Source organism: Bos javanicus, chromosome 2, assembly GCF_032452875.1.
Source record: "Bos javanicus breed banteng chromosome 2, ARS-OSU_banteng_1.0, whole genome shotgun sequence".
NCBI lineage: Eukaryota > Metazoa > Chordata > Mammalia > Artiodactyla > Bovidae > Bos > Bos javanicus.
In genome coordinates, this window is record NC_083869.1 from 121,602,157 (window position 1) to 121,624,520 (window position 22,364).

At 40.9% G+C, this 22,364-nt stretch overlaps 1 protein-coding gene across 2 annotated transcripts in view; it reads right to left on the reverse strand.

Moving 5' to 3' along the window:
- Nucleotides 1-22,364, reverse strand: part of KHDRBS1 (KH RNA binding domain containing, signal transduction associated 1) — a 33,500-nt gene continuing 11,136 nt past the window's right edge. The window contains exons 2-11 of one of the 2 annotated variants that reach the window (XM_061389411.1): nucleotides 20,511-20,635; nucleotides 19,229-19,345; nucleotides 17,864-18,010; nucleotides 15,076-15,209; nucleotides 14,084-14,285; nucleotides 13,527-13,594; nucleotides 12,684-12,742; nucleotides 8,153-10,434; nucleotides 7,581-7,640; nucleotides 1-310 (exon numbers count right to left, since the gene is read on the reverse strand). In XM_061389411.1, coding sequence (XP_061245395.1) covers nucleotides 10,337-10,434; nucleotides 12,684-12,742; nucleotides 13,527-13,594; nucleotides 14,084-14,285; nucleotides 15,076-15,209; nucleotides 17,864-18,010; nucleotides 19,229-19,345; nucleotides 20,511-20,635 — 950 coding nt within the window. In that variant the 3' untranslated portion in view covers nucleotides 1-310; nucleotides 7,581-7,640; nucleotides 8,153-10,336. The remainder of the gene's footprint in view (nucleotides 311-7,580; nucleotides 7,641-8,152; nucleotides 10,435-12,683; nucleotides 12,743-13,526; nucleotides 13,595-14,083; nucleotides 14,286-15,075; nucleotides 15,210-17,863; nucleotides 18,011-19,228; nucleotides 19,346-20,510; nucleotides 20,636-22,364) is intronic. The other variant, XM_061389419.1, reaches the window with a different exon arrangement.

Consider the following 22,364-nt stretch of genomic DNA (forward strand, 5'->3'; position numbering starts at 1 on the left):
TTGGAGTTGCCAGTTTATTCACATCTAGGAGGCCATGCTGAGGATACTGTTAGTCCCCTTCAATCTTTCAGGTCCTGAGCAGGTTTAATTGTTAGCATCACAATCCCCTGTTGCCCTAAGGACTCCATTCTGGGCCTAGAGACTCTTTGGGGACTCTAGCTGGCTTTCTGTGGGTAAATCAGACAGATCAAGAGGTAGGTGGGAACAGACTGTTGATCTCCTCTCCTGGGTTTCTCTGTGCTCAGCAAATGCCCTCAGGCCAGCCTTGACACAGTAGACAGCTCTCCTGGTTTCCGGAGTCCTCTGATTGCTGCAAAGACATAGGCAAAAAAATTATGAAGCATGAAGCTGCCATACTGGGGGGATTCCCAAGCTCCCATCTGACCACTCTGCCTCCCTTACAATCTCCCCACCCTACAGCACAATCCCAGTTTACTGCATCCTAGACAAGGTTTTAGGTACACAGATGGGTAGAAAAAGAAGTCCACAGTCTATGAGCTCTCTTTTTGCTGTCAGTCAGCAATGAAAATGGAGCCTCACACATCCCATCCTTGGCCATGCCTGAGCTGAATGATCTGGGACAGACGCAACTAGACCTTCGGGGCCATTAACTACACAAGCATTGGAACCTCTAGCCATATAAAGAAGAAAATAATTTCTACTCTCTCAGAGATGTGAAAAAGATAAAGATTGTAACAAAAAGTTTTAAATCCTTTGGAAGCGAACGGGCATCTTCTCATAGCTATTAGTAGTACCTCAATCCTAGGCTCAAGGGTCCACTTTTTCTGGTTCTTACCAGCCCCTGATACTCAGCGTTATCCACTGAGAATTGGATAGGAGAGACACCCTAAGCCTGGGGCACAGGCCAGGGCCCTAATCTCATGCCAAAGAATGTAACTGTGCTCCTCATCTTAAAAAAAAGAAATGGTACTACCATCCCCTACTTGTTCAAGCCAGTAACTTAGGGCCCTCTTCTCCCACACCTAATCAATCATCAAATTATGTTCATTCTCTCTCTTAAAAGTCCTTGAATCCATTCATTTTTCGACACTTTCACTGATGTCACCCTAGCGCAGGTCTTCCTCAATTCTTTGCTTGTAGGTCTCCATAACCCATTCTCCACTCAGGAGCAAATGAAGTTTAAAAAGGAGAAATCTAACTGTGCTTCTTACCTCAGACTTCTGAATTCAACAGTCTTCAGTGATGAGCACAGCATAAGGCCCAGATTTCTACCTCACCCTGAAGCTGCCTCAGCCCTACCCTCTGCCTAGAATGTGTTTCATGTCCTTTCCCTAGATCATCTCCCAAACTCTCTGTCTAGTTAACTCTGACTCTAGATGTCAGCTCAAACATTATTTCCTCAAGGAAAATCTCAGAGTTGGTTAGCCCCTATTTAAGTCCTCACAGTACCCATTCTTTTCTTTCATAGCACCTATCACAACATAGATGATTTATGCTATTTAAGAGATTAACACGTTTAGTGTCTGTGTCCCTGGATACACTACAAGCTTCACGAGGTCAGGGACTAGTTTTACGTTACTTACTTACCACTGACTCTCCAGTGTCTAGCACATAGTAGGTGTTCCAGTTTATAATAGTGAATGTGTTAAAAAAATAAGATTGAGAGGAGTCATTTATACTGATCTCTGAGAGAAGCTTATGAAGAATCGTTATCAGAACACCAGGTATTTCTCTTTTTCAAAGGCAGATGCAGAGTTTGCTTCCTATATTCCAACCCCAGAGAGCCTGACATATTGGGAGCACTCACTTTGTACCTAAAGCGAGGCCGTAAGTAGGAATCATGAAGGCTGAAGGAGCCCAAAGACAGCAAGAAGAATTAGCTCTGTATCTTCATCTTCTGGCTCAAATGCTTTACGTACCTGCTGAGGAGACTGGCTACCCTGAGGTGGTCCAATGTGGGCTCCAGAGCTAATGCAGGCATCTTAATGTAGTATTAAGAGCATAAACAGTACCCAAATTTCCAGCAACGTGTTCTACTTTGGTGATTAATCTGGGCTGACAGCCTCGCTGGACTCTGTCTGGAAACACCTCAAATGGGCTGTCTTTCTTCAGGAGTCCCCACAACCTCTCCCAATTTGACTGGGAAATGACAAGGCCTCTTTGAAGCAAAAAGCTCCCCTGGTCTAGGTGGGGAAAAAGCACTGTGATAGCTTGTGTGCCTGTACGAAAATTCCAACCTGCTCATTCCTTCCTGAGATGTAGCTAAAGACAACCAGCACAGCTTAGGTTGGGGGTGAGAAGTGCACCTACTGCTGAGAAGCTGCTGGATTTGTAGTCAAGGAATGTCAAGGAGCTAACCTCCAGCAGCATGGTTATGAAATTCAAATCTCTTCCAGATACAAAGTTCCTTCCTTTTAAAAAGAGAGCTACAGTTGGCAGAACACTGGAAAAGAACACATCCTCAGCCCCAGAGCCATAGCAGGCTACTGAGAAGACATATAGCCGGAGGGGTAGAAAATTGATTTTAGAGGTCAGTGAATATATCTGCTCCTCATTACCAAACAAATGGGTTTGGTCTACTGCTTGAATGCAGCCTCACTGGGAGCCATCAGGCCACAACAGGACTAGGGTGCAGTGCCCACCATAGGTCTTTGCTCCCAAGGGGCCTACAAGGGTAAAGACAGGGAACAAAAGGATGCGAGTAAGGCAGTGCACTGGCTTCCTCCCAACGGCTGCAGCCTCACACAGCTGTATGCAGCTTGTCTGCTCAAGGCTATTAAATACTCATTGGATGCCTGTTAGCTTTAAACATGCAATAACAATCCAAAGAGCAAGAGGTACATGAGGGTCCAGAGAGAAAAAGGGAGGGCAAAGAAGGATCTAATTTTTTTAATTTTAGGAATCCGGAAATCAAGCTAGGGGTACCACCCATCTCGTGTATCAAAGCTGGGAACCACTTCCAGTGTAAGCGAATCTTTTGGTGGCCACTGTAGATACAGAGGAAAGACCAGGAACAGAGAGACTTGGGTCTGAACTCCAGCTCATGGGCCCTGTGGTCATCCTAACAAGTGCATGTCAGTTTCCCAGGAAAACTCACTTCACAGGTTGTAAGAATTGCCCTAGATGCTGCAGTATGATACTCCCTGGACAGTTAGCTCAGAAATGGTGGCAGAGACTTCATTCATTCAAGACTTGAAAGTGGTTAAGCAAAGCCTTGCTTAGTAATTCCTTAAGAGTGTGGTTTTCATCAGTGGAGACTCACAGAGTTTTGGTCTCTAATTCACAGGGTGGGTGAAAAGGACAGTACATAGCATGATGCCCTCAACGTATGGTGAAGGCCTAACATCCCCGCCTCAAACAGCCCTAACATCTGAGAGGAGAGATGGCTGTTCTTTCTGAAAAAGGCTTTTAGGTAAGAGGGAGCAGAAGCCAGGCATGAGGAGGGGAGAATACTTCCTTTGCTCTCCCACAAAGGAGTGATGCATATATGGAAGGTATTTACCGTCTGTTTCCTTTACTTCCCCAGCTCACCAGCGTGAGGGCAAACACAAGTGTGCTCAAGTCACTTTCCTGGTTAAGGCCTTAAAATACCTCCCTAAACTTCAGGACAATGTCCAAATTCCTTGACTAAAATTTAGCTTTTCAAAATCAGCACTAACCTACTCTCCCAGCCTCTGTTTATATAGGTGCTTAGCACATGTCCTGTTGAATGTTTTATACACATTAACTCACCCAACCTTCACAACAATGTAAAGTAAGTATTAAAATTTAAATATATAACTGTAAAATAAATATTATCCTCCCATTTTACAGATGATGAAACCGAGACTTGGGACGTCCCTGGTGGTCCACTGACTATGTCTCTGTGCTCCCAATGCAGATAGCCTGGGTTCGATCCCTAGTCAGGGAACTAGATCTTGCATGCTGCCAACTAAAGATCTGTATACCGCAACACAGATCGAAGAGCCCGCATGCTGCAACCAAGACCCAGCACAGTCAAATAAATAAATATTAAAAATGAAACAAAAACTGAGCCTTGGAGAGGATAACCCACCAAAGGTTCCAAAGCTAGTTACCATTACGTAAAAATGTGTGTTAAACTGTGTAAAAATGGGATAAAATAGTTACTTCACAGGTGGAGAAGATAGCGAATGGCATATAGTAAAGAATGCTAGAATTGACAAAAATGCAATTGTAGCTAAGTGACCTTTTTTCTCCGATTTCATCATTTCTGAAATCAGGACTCATTTTAACACTCATGAAAACAAACCACTTTGTCAGTTTAACTGACAGTATTTTTTCTTTCTGTGCACTATTTCATGATGCATCTCATAACACATGCCCTCAGTGTCAATGAAATATGGTGTTTATCTTAAAGCAGCAGCATGCTTTTGGCATCGAGAATGGGTTTTGGTGTACAAAATGCTAATGGGCACCTCCTCCATGACTTGTTATGCAACTGTGGTAAATTACTTCACCTCCCCTAGTAACAGCTGCCTCATTTACAAAAACATACAGTAGATAGTCAAATTAACTTTTTTTCTCTCTTAGCTTGGCAAAGCTGCCTATTTCCTCTATGTCACTTTCTCTAAAAAAAAAGGCGGGGGGGGGCAATGGAGCTATCCGTGGTGATGCAGCAGATAAGAATCCGCCTGCCAATGCAGGGAACATGGGCTCGATCCCTGGTCAAGGAAGATCCCACACGCCACAGGGCAACTAAGCCCGTACACCACAACGACTGAGCCTGTGCTCCAGAGCCCGTGAACCGCAACTACTGAGCCCACACACAACCACCAAAGCTTGTGTGCTAAAGCCTGTGCTCCACAACCAGAGAAGTCACTGCAAGGAGAAGCCCATGCACTGCAACTAGAGTAGCCCCCGCTCGCTGCAACTAGAGAAAGCCCATGTGCAGCAACAAAAGACCCAGCTTAGCCATAAATAAATAAATGATTTTTAAAAATGGGGTCAAGGTCAATAATGGGAATAAACAAGTAATAAAATAAGTTAAAGGTATATTAAAGTTAATAGTAACTCTGCTGGCAAACAGTCGCCTGTACAGACTCATGCAAAGCACGAGAACATATCAAGAGGGAGTCCGCGTGCTGCCTGATGTATTCTAACTCAAATGATCTTTGGGTGACATACAGCTTCAGGGTTTGAGGTCAGGAAGGGATTACTTAAGGTTCAAACAACTGAGCAAAATACCCACCAGCACCACCCTTATCCTCCTAGTTCACTTGGTTCAGGAGCATTCTGTACATGCAGGCAAGAAGCCTTACAGGCCCTAACTCTCAGGTTGCTGTTCCTGAAATAAAACACGGTCCGAGTCTGTTTCACTCTTGGTGGCCAGAAAGCCCTAGTGGTTGCTAACCCATCTCCATCTACATTTTTAGTCTGAGACAGGAGGTGGCAAGTGGTGGGAGAGAGAGCAAGATGGACAAACCCTAAGGCTATTTGAATGCTGCCATATCCCTAGATAAGGAAGGGTGAGAGAGCTTCTTTAGCAGCAAGTGTCACTGATGAGTACCCTGGAAACCCTGGAAGGAGATGGGGAGAGGAGCAAAGGAGGTTGATGGTGGGGGAAGGGCATGTAGGGGCTCAACCTCTGAGCCTCTGGAGAAGTACATACAGCCAGGCATGGTAGCTACAACAGCCTCGTTTCCACGTTAGCAGCCTGCAGTGTTACAGGCATGACTTGGAGTCATCCATACCTGAGATCAAATGCCAGACCCACCAGTGACGAGCTCTTAATGATGCCAAAATAGTCTAATCAGCTATTGAGTAGCTGCTGTATGCCCCAAATTGTATTAATCAGTTTAAGTAATACCAACTTCAAAGGGGATAGATTTATACCTCTATGGTCAACTGATTTTCAACAAGGATGCCACGGTCTTTAAAGGGGAAGGAAAAGTCTTTTCAATAAATAGTGCTGAGACAACTGGATATCCACATGCAAAAGAAAATGAAATTCCCCCTTCATATAAAAAAATTAAAGCAAAATAGATCAAAGATCTAAATGTCAGAATTAAAACTATAACACTCTTGGAAGGAAAAAGATATAAATCTTTAGGTCCTTTAAAGAGACAATGGCTTCTTACCTATGACAACAAAAAGCATAAGCAGCAAAAGAAAACAACAGACAAACTGAACTTCATCAAATGAAAAACTGTTGCATGTTTCAAAGAAAATAAAAAGACAGTTCATAGAATGGGAGAAAATACTTGCAAATCATATATCTGATAAGGGTCCAGCATCAAAATATATAAAGATATTACAATTCAATAATAAAAAGACAAATAGTCCAATTTAAAAATTGACAAAAGAGTTAAACATTTCTCTAAAGATGATAAGACAAATGGTGGTAAGTACATGAAAAGATGCTCAACACTGGTCATTAGAGAAATGCAAATCAAAACCACAATGAGATACCAATTCACATCACATAGTATAGGATAGCTATAATAAACAAACAAAAAAAAAAATAGTAAGCGTTGGTAAGGATGTGGAGAAATTAGAAACCTCATTGCTGGTAGGAATGGTTTAGTTTCTGTGTAAAAAATTTGGCAGACCTTTGAAATTAAACACAGAGTTACCACATGACCTACCAATTCCTCTCCTAAGATATATATCCCCCAAATTAAAAACATGTCCAAAAACCCCACAAAAAACATATGTCCACACAAACTCTGTACATGAATGTTCACAGCATTATTCATATTGGCCAAAGCAGTAAATAAAATGTAGTACATGCAAATAATAAAAGTGTTTGACAAAAAAGGGGAAGTATTGACAACATGATGCAACATGGATATGGCTTGAAAACATTCTCAAGTGGAAGAAGCCAGTCATAAAAGATTATATATTGTATAATTCCACTTTATGAAGTGTCCAGAATAAGCAAGTTGATAGAGACAGAAAGTAATTAATGGCTGCTTAGACCTAGAAAGGATAAGAGGACTGTGGGAAATGGCTTAAAGGACATGGTATTTCTTTTTGAGGTGATAAAACTTTCTAAAATTGATTGTGGTGATGACTGTAGAACTTTGTATATAATGAAAACCACTGAACTGTACACTGAGCAAGTGAATAGTATGGTATATGAATTATATCTCAATAATCCTAACATGTCTTTTAATTTGTATTAATAGGAGCTAACCTATCTGCAGAAGCTGCAAACTGGCAAGTGATGGCAGCATTTGGGTTGCACAGATGTTTTACAAGGTTGACACAGATCTAAGCAGACGGTAAACAACTGGCAGTATATAAAATCCAAATTTCTAGCTTTTCTTGAAAATCAGATCTAACAAGTCTAACAAGTAACTTTTAAAGCTGGGAAAGAAACATAAATGATCTTCAAATACATGATAGGATATTCCTGCAGTGGTCTAAAGCAGAATCAGTTTAAGTCACTAGAGCGACTCATTCAAAATGAAAGAAAACTTCTAATATGTGGAGCTATCTTAAATGAAATAAGTAGCTTTGGGAAGTAATATGTTTCCTATCACTGTATATATATTAGGTACTGAAATGTACTATAATATGCATAAACCACCTGGCACAACCATTTTACAGTTAGGATAAAAGTCCAATATCCTTAACAGAAAACCACCTTAACATACCTGACAAGGGTCTTCACTACCCATTCTATTCCAGGAAATGCCTCAGGACTTTTCAACCACCTGAAAATGGAGAAGTAAGAGATCAGTATTTTGAAGAGGAAGTTTTAAAGACATACAAAATAAAAGATAGAGATCCTGCATGCAGTTTACACATTACAGGAGAGAAACATGCAACTTTAAAGAAATTTTAAGTAACATTTCATTGTGAATATCAATACGGGGACCTAATAGGGGATAATCCTTGTACATTTTAAAATAGCTGAGCAGAAAGCTTTACTTTGGGGAGCAGCAGATCTAAACTACAGTCATTGAAATTTTACAATGTGTCATTTAAGATGTCAGACTTTGTGCCCAGGTTACATTACAGTTCACTTGTGATGGGCAGGATTATTAAGAGTTATGGCTAATTTATGCGGCAGCATATGGTTCTTCTTTTTACAGCTATTTTTATTAAACAAGTTTTGCAAAGTTTTAACATTAAAATTAACAGCTAAAGAATTGTTTATGCAAGTTGCTGTCACAGTTTATGTAAAAGAGAAATATGTGCTATTAAAATCAGACATTTAGGTTACCTTTGGTTTTTTGCGATGCATGTTAGCTTTACACATCCTGATTCTCTTGCGATAATTTTCCTTTAAAAAGGGGGGTATAGAGTGATCTCTTTTCATCAAAACAAGACATAATGCCCTGAAAGCTGACTTCAAACCATGGTTGAAAATTCAGTTATTTACACTTTATCACAATCTACAAATACATTTTTTTTGTTGGTGTGTTTTAAAAAGAAAAAAAAATGTCCATCATGCACTGCTGCAGGCAGCTTGGCACTTCATACAAGAGGATTTTTCACCCCCGAGCAGTTTAGAGTGCTCCCTTAGGGAAGGCATGAGAATCCTAATAATTAATGTGGAGGAGTAGAAACAGGGTCAACCAATTCCATCACTTCCTCTCTTGGTCTCAGAAGGTACAGAGCCAGGCTTCACACCAGATCCTGCCCCAGCCCAGTTCTTTGATTAACAGCATTTCTGGGATTGGAAGGGAAAACCCTTAAGGGCACCCAGGGTTTGCTGAATTGTCATCATCTACAGACAAGTGCTATCCCTTTCCAAGCTCACAGAGATGATTTGGTGTCACACTTAGGGCCACCTAGGGGCTCTACAAAAGGTGCAAACTAGAGTGACTGGAACTTTAAATACTGAGGCCTAGGTATGGAAACCAATCCAAGTTTTAGCTTAGTTTGATTCTTCTCTCCAGAAATCAGAGCTTGTGATAAGGACTGGATAAAACTTCTTTTAACAACTTCCAGGGGGTGAAAAAGCTTTGGTTATTTTTAAACTAAAACTTAACAACTCATAAACTTTTTTTTTTTGGTAAACTTAAAATAAAATCCCCCCCAACCACTTTTAAGAATGTCTCCAACTTTTAACAAGCCCATTAACTTTAGAGTTAATTTAAGTTTATTTGAAAGAGAAAACTATTTTATTGTCCACCCAAAAAAATGACAATTCATCACATTTACTTTGATTAAAAAAGGACTAAACTTTATTGACAAACTGCTGCAGACATTTTGACATAAGTTTAAGCTACCTATTTAGGCAGACTTACACATGTAGCATTTAATCTTCCAAGAACAAAATGGGAGGACGGTACAAATCCAATTAGGACTTTAACTTATGTACAAAGTGGATTTTGATTCCTTTTTCATTCAGCTGCAGTGTCCCTTTTTATATCATGCTAGTGTTGAGACATACTTGACTAACTTCCTTGGGAACAGCTCAATATTGATAACCGTCAACTTAAGGATATCATCAGCTTTTGGCCCCAGTGTCCAAGTGAGTTTTTCATGGAGTGTAGATCTCAGATGGACAAAATACTTTGTCTTTTGAAATACTGAAATGTTAATTATTAGAACTATTACTGAAAGGTTGTTCATGATTAAAAAGCTCTCCATCAAATTCAAGTGGCCAGCCCCTCTCCCCAAATCAACCTCTTTAGAAACTTACTTCCCGCTAAGTATCTCTCAACACTGTATGTCTGGGGCTAGATTTCAAAACCCACGTAATGAAAAATTCAGTTTTACGAACCTAATTTTGTTTTGTTTTTAAATCAATTAACGTTAAAAATTGCATAACTATTTAATTCATTAGGATCTTTCATATTAAAATTTAACCTTAAGATTCAACCGCCATGTGTTTTTTTATATAAAGGAAACATTTTTAGAGACATCTGAGCTCACTTTTACATGGTGGCACCTACTGCCGTTAACATTTGTGATTTTAAATCTTAAACAGCCCTGAATTTTGAAATGTAGCCTAGTTTGGGATTCTGCAACTACAACTTTACGGGATGCCTCAAATCAAAACTAAGAGAAAGTTAACAAGCCTTAACTTCAGAACCTTTAAGCAAGCAATGTCACTTTTGAAACTAACAGGTTTGTGTTTTTTTTTTTTACTCAACTTCTTTTTTATTATAAAAGGTACATTTCTGTTTATATTTAAACAACAAAGAAAAAAGCATCTACACACTTAAAAAATTAATTCGATATTCCTAAATCTATTTTAACTCATTTTAAAATACTACATACAGAAGCCAGAATGCAGAGTTAAGAATGGAGTAAGGTGGGGAGAAGAAGGGGACCACGAAGAAAAACACTTAGACAATTACTTGTCTGTTGTGGGTAAAGCAACAGGAATCCTGGGAGATACAAGAAATCAGTAACAACTTTGCTCATAACTGATATTTTCCCCTCATGTTTGTTTTTAATAACGTCCATATGGGTGCTCTCTGTATGCTCCTTTCACCGGCCTAGCTGGAGGGGCCTTCAGCGACGGCCTGGTCCCATTCCAATCATCCTGGCCTGTGGGGAAAAGCAAGAACAGTTTATAAACCATGTGCCAATGGCATTTTGGAATGGGCAGGTGTAGGTCACCTGGTAAAGATCACCAAACATGCTGCTTTGCTTCCAATGTCTTGCCACCTCCTCTGTGGTTTACTTTTTTACTCTGCTTGGCCCTCCCTGCCAAGCAGCTCAGGCAACTTCCCAGGTATAGGGCAGTTCTGAGTGGATGGCCAGAAGGAACAGTTCAGAAAGGACTTGCGGTGATGTCCAGGAAAGAAGCTGTCCATAGGCAACACGCATGATCTATATTCCAGCCCCCAAACCTGGATAAACCCAACACCTTGCTTCGGACAGTGAGGAATCAATCTCACTGGGGCTGCAATGCTCTTTCCTATTTCCAAAGCAGTTCAGGAGAGAGCCTCTAGTAAGGTGACAACTTCTGGAAGTCTTTCAGATTGAAAGCAACAGAGGCAGCTCCCTCTCCATGCAACAGCAAGTCAGATTTGCCTGTGGAGAAGTATCCTCTGGCTCCCTGGGAAGAGCAAGCAAGGATCACATTTCAAGAACCCTCCACCAGCAGAGCTGGCCCACTGCTCTGGCGGTGGGAAATACAATCAAATGTATCTACAGCACTCATTAGGAGAATTTATTATCTCATTTTTGTGCCAATAGTCCAGAGACGCTAAACAACATGACATGACTGCTATCCTCAAATGGTTTTCCTTTGTGACGGGGAAAAGCCTATAGCAAAAACAATCATGTACTTTTAGAGTTGATCTCTCATGAACATGAGTCGTTTATAAGTTTATTCTTTCCGCTCACCCCCAGACTTTACCCAGGCCTGCTATTTCTCTAGCTGCTTGCATTCACAAACATCTACTTCCATCATTCTAGGTCTAAAACCCCTACATGGATGTAAAGTTGCTATCTAAGCCTGTTTATACCTCTAGTACAACAGACATGTCCATCACTTTCTAAGTGACTTCTTACTGTACCAATCAGATAGTATATTTTTCTAGCTCTGTTTATAAAGGCAGAAATCAGAACAGATTAACCATGGCAGCATCATACCAGAAGCACAAGGAGCAGCCTGCCTGTTGCAGTGCAGTCTTTTTTCTAGCAAAACAGAAAGGTAATTTAGTGAACACTTACAGAGGTCCCATTTTACTGCTCACCGATGATGGGAAACACCCTGGGGCAATCATATCACCCTTCTAAACAGTGGCATATGAGCAGACCAATGCAGTGTTACAGATGGCAACTGTCCAGGACCATTTAGCTAGAGCTGGTAAAAACTGTTCCCCTGGACAACTGACTGGCTGCTAAATACTATGCTGAGGAGGTGAGGAGTCTGTCTGTGGGAGCTCTAAGAAGCTCTTTCCTCTTTCAGTTAGGTGTAAGGGAGATTGTCAACTACTATCTTAAATTGTCAACTGCTGAGTCCCTTGCCAAGGTCTCTGGACTTCCCACAGGTATGCCAGAAACATCTCATATTTAAAAGGCTGCTCTCTCTACATCTACTGCCACATGGCACTCCCTCTGGGGCCCATTATCACAGGTCCATAACTGGCTCTTGAGGATACCTCCTGAGCAATGTGTTTTCAACCAGGCCTCAGGAAAGGCAGTTTGGTCCTGCTGCCATTCCAGCATCTACAGCTCTCTTGGGATTAAGGACTAAGTTGAGATGTCTCCAAGACAGTAAGGAAGCTGAACTGTCTTGAACTGGCTCCAGTCCCCAGTTTCTAATCTAACAGGCACCTTTCTTGCCCTCAAACTGCTCTTGTCATTGGGTCTCTTTCAGCTAGCATTTCCTCTACACTGAGATTCTTTACAATGAGATCCAAAATTGTTTTTAAAAATGAGATGGGTCAGAAAAGTTGGATATGATTCCATTCTTATTATCCATCAGTGTGGCCTAGGTATCTTGCAGCAAAGGCTCAGCAACATAACCTAGGTCTAGCCATCTCCCAGCGTCAGCCGAAAAGCCTGCTGCTCCAACCAGCCAACCTGGACCTTAGCCCGAGTTTAGGACATCCGCTTAGCCACCCAAGAGTACACCTAACTCATTTCAATAGTCTTTCTTTCTACTACACACCACCCGATTTAAATAAGAGCAGGATTTCTAGTGTCACATCTATCAACATGTTGATCTTTTTATGAGGTTTCTCCTTAGGTACATGACTGCCTGACCCCCAATAATCCCGTCACCAGCATTCTTCTGGGCACTTACTTGCACATTTTGTCCCACCACAGAAATAAAGACATACCATATGCTTCATAAGAATCTTGAACCTCCCCATGTCCATAGTCATAATATTCTGAGTCCCTGAAAGTCAAAGATAGAGTATTAGAGCTATACAGCAACCATGTTCAGTTTTACCTTTCTCCCAAATGCTTCCATATTTTAGTCATTTTACTGAGGGTGCAAACAAACAAAAGAAAGTTCATTCTACCCTCATCTCCAAACTGTAAAATATTTCCAAAACATGTATATACTAGATACTCATTTAAAAATTATGACAACTACAGCAAAGAAAAATGAATAGCATACAATTTAAAGTGAAAAAGCTCAACCCAAAAGCTCAGTGTAAACACACACATTCACAGGGCTCACTGGAAGAGAATAAGCAAATATGAAAAGAACTGTCTTGTCCCCACTGCAGAATTATGAGAGGCCTTTCCCAACACAGTTAACATACATATATATACACATACACAAAAACATGTTTTTTAAAAAAAGACCAGAAGAGAACCTGAGTTAAGTAATGGGAATCTAGTACCCTTTTAAACTTCTATGCAACTTTAATGTAGTTGTGACAGTTTAAAGTAACAAATCAAAACAATTTTAAGGCATTTTCCCTTTGTTCCCATATAGTCACAGCTAAGGAATTTTTCATATGCCAACCCCAGATTCTACATTATAATTTAAGATACACAGTTTTCCAAATCTGCAGATCCAAGTGTGTGCCTTACAGATGTCAAAAGCAGAGGCAACACCCTGAAAAGGTGAGCCATCTGCTCCTTAGATTTGTGCTGCCTAAATCTCTTAGTTCCTCCAACTCCCTCTATATCCCAAGGACACGAAACAGCACTCCCACTGCCTGACTCACCCTTGGCTCTGGCTGTAATAGCCTTCGTAGCCTTCATAACTCTGTTCTGCATATGTATCATCATATCCCTACAAACAAAATGAAATAGAAAAAGTCAGAATCACACAAAGTAGGTAAGGTAATATGGAGGGCTTATGAATGAACAGAACATGGAATTTCCCTCCAAAGTATTAACATCTGTTGTGGAATAGTCAAGAAAGAAACATTTAGAAAACGATCAATCAAATTAAAAAAACCCTTTCAGCGTGGGCAGGAAATAACGTTCAAGTTGAAGTTTATCAGCATTATCAGCAGTAGTAGGGGGAGTCTCCTTAGTAAAACACTAAATATCAAGGCACAGCTTATTTCCTGTTTCATCTACATTTGTATACAGTAAATTATACTTAAAATGGAAAAATCTTCTCTCATAGTTTAACAATCACTGCAACAGAAGAGGGCAGATTCTAAACCTTATAGGCAGTTCCTGCTACCTACATCAAGGGCCAATGCCCTGTCACTCAACTTCCTTTGACAATCTGTTAGCTATTAAGAAATGGCACATGGTCCAAACGTCTTACATATTCTTCATATGTTTCTGGTGCAGGCGGTGGAGGCAAAGGTATTCTCTGGATGCCTGCTGTCCGTGCTCTTGGTGCTGGAGCACCCCTCACAGTAGGTGGGGGTGGCACTCCTCGAGTCACAGTGGCACCTCTGGTAATGGCTCCTCTCACTGGTGTACCACGCACTAAAGCCCCCCGAGGTGGCCCAACGCCACGGCCCCTGCAGAAAAGAGTTTATTTTAAATGGATATTTTTAATAAATAGGCTACTTTCATGTTCAGATTTGTCTTAAAATTCTGGAGCCAGGTAGATTTTATGATGCCTTAAGTTGACTATTATCAAAAACAGAGGAATGGGGACTTCCCTGGGGGTCCAGTGGTTACGGCTGTGTTCTCACTGCTGTGGCCAGGGTTCAATTCCTGGTCCTCGAGTTAAGATCCCACAAGTTGTGCAGCACAGCCAAAACAAAACAAAACAAAAACACAGAGGGATGTGTAGGTAGGTAAAGGACCCATTCTGGAAGGTTCCCTAGGCCCATGGTGGACCTGTTAATATATTATTAGTGGAGAGTCTGTCTTGAGAGTCTGAATAGTCCATAAAGGTCAGTCAGCAAAGGTAAAATTCTAAAGTCAGAGACCATTTAAAAATGCTGAAAACTGTTCAAAATTAAAAAAAAAAAACAACAACAAAAAAAACAGCTTCAGCAGGACTGCTGCACCTGCTTACGGCCAAAGTAACCAAGATCTAAAATTCCACTCTTTTTTTTTTTGCTGTGCCGCATGACTTGCAGGATCTCAGTTTCCCTGACTAGGGATTGAACCTGGGTCACGGCAGTGAACGTGTCAAATTCTAACCACTAGACCACCAGGGAACACTCTAGAACTCCACTCTTGATGCAACATACACATCCGGAGACCCCTTCTAAGCTGGAGATAAGGGCAGCACGAAGATAGAAATGGTACTAGCAGTCAGATTTACATCCCATTTCTAGCTGTCTCTATTATTTTTACCTGGGAACAGGTGGAGGAGGCGGTGCAGCTCCACGGCCTCGCACTGGCACCCCACGTCCACGGGAGGGCTCTGGTACTCCATTCAAGTAGGAAAGCTCTAAAAATTGTTCCTGGCAGATATCATCCATCATATCCTGTGGATAAAAGATAATGAGAAGGAGTATTGTGCAACATCTCTACCTTCTGCTGAGAAGTCATCTAGCCCACATGAGCCTTGGATGCGAAGAACAACTTTGAAAGCCCAGATGAAATCTCAGATTATTCTCTGAAGTCAAATGGCACGCTACCTGTCACCTCTTTGAGGAAAATCTTGATGGTAGGCCCCTCATTGTTCAGATGAAGTTCTTCATGATGTGGTCCCTGCCTAGCTCTCCAGATCACTTCCATCCTCTATCCATGTATAACCTCCTTTCAAGCCATGCTGAACAACTTGCAGTTCAGAACATGGCATACTCATACACATCCATTCTTGCAAACAGTTTCCTTTTCCTAGAATAATAAAAGCCACTACCATTAATTAAGCTCCACAGCTGGGTACCATATAATAAGCCTTACATAGGGTTTTCAGTTTAATCTTCAAAATAATCCTGAAGTAGGCAGATCTTCCCATTTGGGAAAACAGATTCAGAAAGCATAAAGCAACCAATATAAGGACATAGAGCTAGTGAGTGGCAGATTCTATATGTTAATTCAGAATTACTTATCTCCAAAATCTAGGCTTTGAATCATTAATGTATCAATTAATCAGTATATTGTTGCCTTTTTCTGTCCACCTGAAGGACTCTAATTCTTACAAGATTTAATCAAAAGTATTACCTTACCTCTTTTGAAAAACTTTCTCTTGATGCCAATTCCTCACTCTCTCCTCTTTTCCCATGGCACAATGTAATCTTCTCTAAGCACTTACCACATCATTTAAAAATGTCTGTCTGTCTTTCTCACTAGGTTATAAGCTCTTCAAGAACCATTTCTGTAACTTCAGACCCAAGCATAGTATTCAGCACCTACTAGATACTTAACAAATGTTTGGGATGAACAAGGAAACTGAGGCTCAAAAAGTGATATAATAACTTGTCCAAGATGATTCAGATAAAGCCCCCAGTCCAGTGCTCTTCCTGCTGTACCAGTTTCTAAGGGAAAAACGGAGGACTCTGGTCATGGATGCAAAAACAGGCTCATTTGTTTTCTTCACAAGGAGGAGGAACCGAGTCAAATGCCATTTGTAAATCTTTTCACATATTTCCCGATGAGAGCATTCAGTCTCAACACTTAGTGCATTTTTATATATCCCAGGTGCATACAGCTTCTAAAAGATTCTGGTCGCCACAGAGATGCTCCCTCCACCTCCACGCCCTGACTCTTCACCTCTTCCTACCTTACACATTTCCACTGTTTGAGACTCAAACATTAGAGAGTCAAGTGACCAATGATGGGCCATTTGCTCAGATTTCTCTAGCTGCCATAGCAACACTGAGGAAACCCAGATCTTCTTGGTAGGCTTCTTTTTTGAAGACTCACATGGAAGTCTTGAAGATGTAGCTCTTTTATATGCTGAGATTAATGATAAAGAGAAGATGGGCATTCCTCTGCAGTTCTTCAGAAAACGGATGGCTCAGGATGCTTCAATACACACCTCAAAGAGTAAAGAAGCCCCTCAAGGGAAAATTTACCAGCTCTGAGTTTTTTCTAGGATATTTTAAATATGCTGTTTCAAGTTGAACATTCTAATGATGACATACTTAGAAGCAGAGCAGAATAGATATTTGAGACAGTGCTAGAATCCTTGGAGCTCAGCATTACAGAGACACACTGCCTAAAAATTTTTGCTCTGCCCATTCTCATATCCTCTGACAGTTCCAACTCCCTCATTTTACATGTATAAGAAAACCAAGAACTATGTATCATCTCTTCTCAGTTGATGAAAACTATGATGCTTACTCAATTCTAGTTGAATAGTACTCTAAATGCTTCCTAAGGTTCCAGAGTCTTCTTTGGTTGTTAAATATTGAACAGTAAGCAGTATGTTAACTCTGAAAACTACCAGGTCTTGTCAAAAGGCAAAAAGTCATCATTTCCTACTTATTCAAAGAATGAATAACCTCTGATCAGGTGGTAATAAGGAAGACAGGTAACCTGGTCTGTTCCAACTCTTCCAAGGCCTTAACTACATTCTGAAAGAAGCTATACACCAATCTGTTTAATGTCATCAACAGTTACGCCTACAACCATCATGCCTCCTTCAAATCAACTCTACTTGAGTAAACTCCTCCAGGATAGATTCTTGAATGCACTCAGGTCAGAATTTAACCCATTTACACTGGAGGCCAGATAACACATCATCAGACTAGATGATGCTGTTACCATCATCTAGACTCTCAGGAGTCTACACTATAACCCCTTAAGCACAGGGGGTTACAACTGCCTTCACCATTTTCCTATCATAACCTCCTGGTCCCATACTAGCACCAAAATAATTTATTGAAGACCTTGTTAAATCTTTTTAACCAAATGTTAGAATGCCAAGACACACTGTGGATCCAAGATATTGACAAAAGATACTGGCATACAACTAAAATCACATTAGACCAGGAGTGGTAGAGTGGCCTCGGGGCACAGTGGTTTGAGAAGTAGGTACAAGTAATGGACTACCTCAGAAAAATGAACATAAATTGCAGAAGTTGCAATTTCAGGTTATGCAGAGACCCTGGTTAAGAACCCCTGCCTTAGCAATAAGCACAAGATCCCAGTATTCTCTTGCTCAAATGATACAGGATATGGATTTCCTTACTGGTACTAGAAACTTCTTGACTTCCTCCATAGCATGGGCCATAAGAGCATAAGCTTCACATGGGGGTCCAAAGACTTCAATGAAGACATGCAGATCCATATTCAAGTGGGCATATTTGGGGTCTCCACCTTTGCGCAACTCTTCCTCCTGTGGAAAAATGCACAAAAACACCATTATCACTTGGACTACGGAGAAAATGACACCTTTACCATTAGGCCAAAGGGACAGTGAGAAATGACTCCAACACCTAAAAAAAACCCAGTAAAGTATAAGAAAAAAGTAAAAGAAACTCTGGAGTATCGTAATTTACACAGTCTGCTAAACCTACGATTGGTCTGCTGCTAAAAGCTAACTGTTGTTCTGAATTGCTGGTGTGTTCACTGGAGCTCATATTAGAAGGCACAGAAGAAACAAACGTAATTCCAGTCTCCATTCAGATAACAGCTGTTTGCCAAGCATCCATCCACTCATTCATTAATTGCCAAGCATTTGCTTTTAATAAACCCCAGGTAGAGCTGTTAATCACCAGCTCTTCTGATATGCTTGTATAGAGAAGGAAAAAAGTCATAACAGAGAGAAGAAAATCTCATGTACACCTCATTAAACAGAGTATTATACTTCAGCCCTAACTGTATTCATCCAGTGAGAAATGTTGGAGGAAAAAGAAGAGGGTCTGAGAAAACGTTCATCAATTAGGCTGCATACAAGGAGGCCTGAAAGAGTAAGTTTTTAGGCTGGAGCAGGTTATATCCCATCTAAAAAGCTGAATCTAGAAAGCTAAGACTATTTTGTTTTGGTGGGAAGTTTCTCCACACTTAGAGTATAAAGAATACGGGGCTATGGCTTGGGGAAAAGTAAGCTCTGGATCCTACTGTCAGGATTTCTCATGGTTCCTTCTGTAACATCTTCCTTTAGCATGCCTCACATTCCAGCTGGCTATAAAACAAACCAGCCAACTAATCCTCAAACTCACCTGCACTCACAACACTACTGCTCACACTTTCCACACTAACTGGAAACAGAATGCTGTTCACATTTTAGTGTCTTTAGTCTGGGTAAGTTTCAGTACATTCAGCTTCCCCTTCCAAGTTTTCCTAGATAAGCTTACTAAGGCCAAAGCTGCTACTGCTATTTCTATTACTACACAGTGAAGTCAGAAAAAAAAACAATTACCGGGGCATACCAAGGTTCTTCTGGGGTTGCCAAAGTAAATTAACTGGTCTATAATCTCTCACATCCAATGCGAATTTAAGGGAATCATTTTCAGTACACATGTAAGAACTAGCTTCCATAAGGTATCCATACTGGACTCTAGGCTACTGGAAGGCATTAGGGTGTCTTCTTGTCTCATTAATGTGAGCTTACCTTGGCTTTGTCTCTCATTGAGCCCTTTCCCAACACAGAAATCTTTGCACCAGTCTCTTCTTGCAGTCTTTTGATTGTATTTCCTTGTGGTCCAAGGATCTTTCCCACAAAATTGAACTGATAGAAAATAAAGACAGATTTCTAAATGTGTATGTTCCTATAAAATATTTCTACATGTATTATTTATCTTCAATAATCCTGTAAAGGAAGTAGAGTACTAACCACTCCCATTTTACTAAAGGATATACTGAAGTGGTACTGATAAAATTGATTAGCCAAAGGTTATACAACTGGAAAGAGGCTTCCTGGGTGGCTCAGTGGTAAAGAATCCATCTGCCAATGCAGGAGATGCGGGTTCGATCTCTAGGTTGCGAAGATCCCCTGGAGGAGGAAACGGCAACCTGTTTCTGTATTCTTGCCTGGAAAATCCCAGGGACAGAGGAGCCTGGCAGGCTACAGTCACTGGGGTCACAATGAGTTGGACATGACTGAGCAACTGAGCATAGCATGGCACAAAACTGCAAAGTGGCAAGTCTAGAACTTGAATTTCCTGATGTAGTGTGGTGCTCTTTCCAAATTATCACACCACAACTCTTTGTAATTTAACATACATAAACATTTTTAAGGCAGTTACTTTAGAACAGAACAGATATATGGTACCCTTTGGTAGTACTGGTCTGACTGATTAAAACTAGTTGTTTTAAAAAAAAAAAGGAGGAGGAGTAGAAACCATTTATTTAAAAGTGAAACTTTGGGAATTCCCTTGAGGTTCACTGGTTAAAACTGTGTGCTTCCACTGCAAGGGTCACAGGTTCCATTCCTGGTCAGGGAACTAAGATACTACAAGCAGTATAGCCCAAACCAAAAACAAACAAGAGCAAAAAAACTTTGAGTAAGAAATAAAATTAACTTATTTTTGTGTCACAAGGATTTGTGTTGTATTTCCTTTATTTAAACTTCAGCTGAATCTTTTGACAAAGAACAATTAGGGTTCAATTTTTTTCCTTTAAACTTGAAGCTAAACAAACACTTGAGAAGGAAATTCCTTTTTTGATAATAAAAAGATGGTCGCATTTCCTTCCTGGCTGTAGCTATGCTCTTGGTTGTGGGCCTGTGTGTCTCGCCTGCTGGATACGGTCACTACAAGCATGGGACAGAACCTTCACCAAGCCCACAATCTCTGTAAATCTTTTGTTACAGCCGGTGCTACAAGACACACCACATACTACATACTCTCATACTACGAAGACAACTCAAAGAAATGAGGCACTCTTTCCCTTACCTTGGGATACTGCTTGACAGGTATCAGAACCCTCTCCTTCAGCTTCATGTTCTTGTGAGAAAATAAATCCAAGTAATTCTCCTCATCGTCCTTTTTTGAATCCCCTTTCTGAATCTTCTCAATTTCTGAATAGGACAAACAGAAATTTAATTTAGCTTTGTTCTTTTAAATAAAGGCAAAATTCTAAGTCTACTTAAAGCAGTAAGAGGGAATAGTGTAATGAGACCAAATATTAATGAACAGTTCAGATGAATAGTGCCTTAATTTCAAATAGAGACAGCACCAAAGCTAGATGAAGTTGACTAGGAAACCGAAAGCCTGCCTCTTTTTATTTACTTGGCTATGCTGGCTCTCAGTTGTGGCATGTGGGATGATCTCTGAGTCGTGTGGGATCCTTCGCTGCACATGACTCTCTAGTTTTGGCTTGCAGGCTTAGTTGCTTCGCCACATGTGGGATCTTAGTTCCCTGACCAGGGATTGAACCCACATCCCCTGCATTGGAAGTCTGGAGTCTTACCCACTGGACTACTACTTTGAGGGAAGTCTCAAAGCCTCCCTCTAGTAAGGGCAGTTTGTTCTTTACTTTCAGCTGAAACCTCTACAGAGACATTCCAATGTTCTTTAGACAGGAGTGAGATGAGCAAAGAGGGATAATTAAACTGAAAAAAATTAAAACCTCCATCAAGAAAAAGTCCAAAGCCATATCTTTATTATTATTATTCTATTTATTCATTTTGGCTGCACTGGATCTTTGCTGCTGCACTTGGGCTTTCTCCAGCTGTGGTGAGCGGGGGCTACTCTCCAGTCGCAGTGCTTCTGCTTCTCACTGTGGTGGCTTCTCTTGCTGTGGAGCACAACCCCAAGGCGAGCGGGCTCAGTAGTTGTGGTGCACCGGCTTAGTTGCCCTGAGGCAAGTGGAATTTTCCTAGAGGGATCAAACCCATGTCCCCTGCATTGGCAGGTGGATTCTTAACCACTAGACCACCAAGGAAGTCCCCAAAGTTGTATCTTAATGAAGAGACAAAGGTAATTTAACTACACAACTGAGAGTCCTATTAAAATTTTCTAACAGTAGTGCTTTGGATAGGAGTAGTCCTTAAAAGTTTGAAAGACCTCGGTTTTACTCTGCCACTCACTCGTTGTGTGAACTCTGAAAAGTTTAACTGTTCTGAACTTTGATGTCCTCATTTGTAAAATGGACGTATTATCTACTTCAAGAGGTTGCTATAAAGACAGAATAAAGTAACATGCAGGGACTTCCTTCGTGTTCCAGTGGCTGGGACGCCTCTCTCCCAATGTAGCGGGGCCTGAATGTGATCCCTGGTCAGGGGACTAGATCCTGCATACAGCAATTAAAAAGATGCTGTATGCCCCAACTAAGACCTGGCACAGCCAAATAAATAAAGTAAAATATGCAAATATGCTAATTAAAGCCCATTTCTTTCTTTCTGCTTTTCCTTTCGGCCATGCAGGATCTTAGTTCTGCCCCCTGCAGAAGTCCGGAGTCTTCACCACTGGACCACCAGGGAAGTCCTAAAAGCACATTTCTTAGGAAGTGTTTTAATATCTACTTAACACTCTCTAGCCCAAATTCACTCAGTGTCCTAAAGGAAAAAATGCACCAAGGTAATTTCAATTCACAGGTTAAGACAGTTTTATCAGCTAGAACCTTAGTATCCCAAAAGATTCCTATCATTAGGGAACTCCATTCATTCATTCATTCATTTAGTGATTCCAAGTGTTTGAGTGCTTCCTATGGTGAGGCACATGAAGGGACAGGTATAGGTATGATCACTAAGCACCATGGAAAACTTACTAAGGGCCAGGCACTTGGCCCTCTAAAGTATAGGAGAA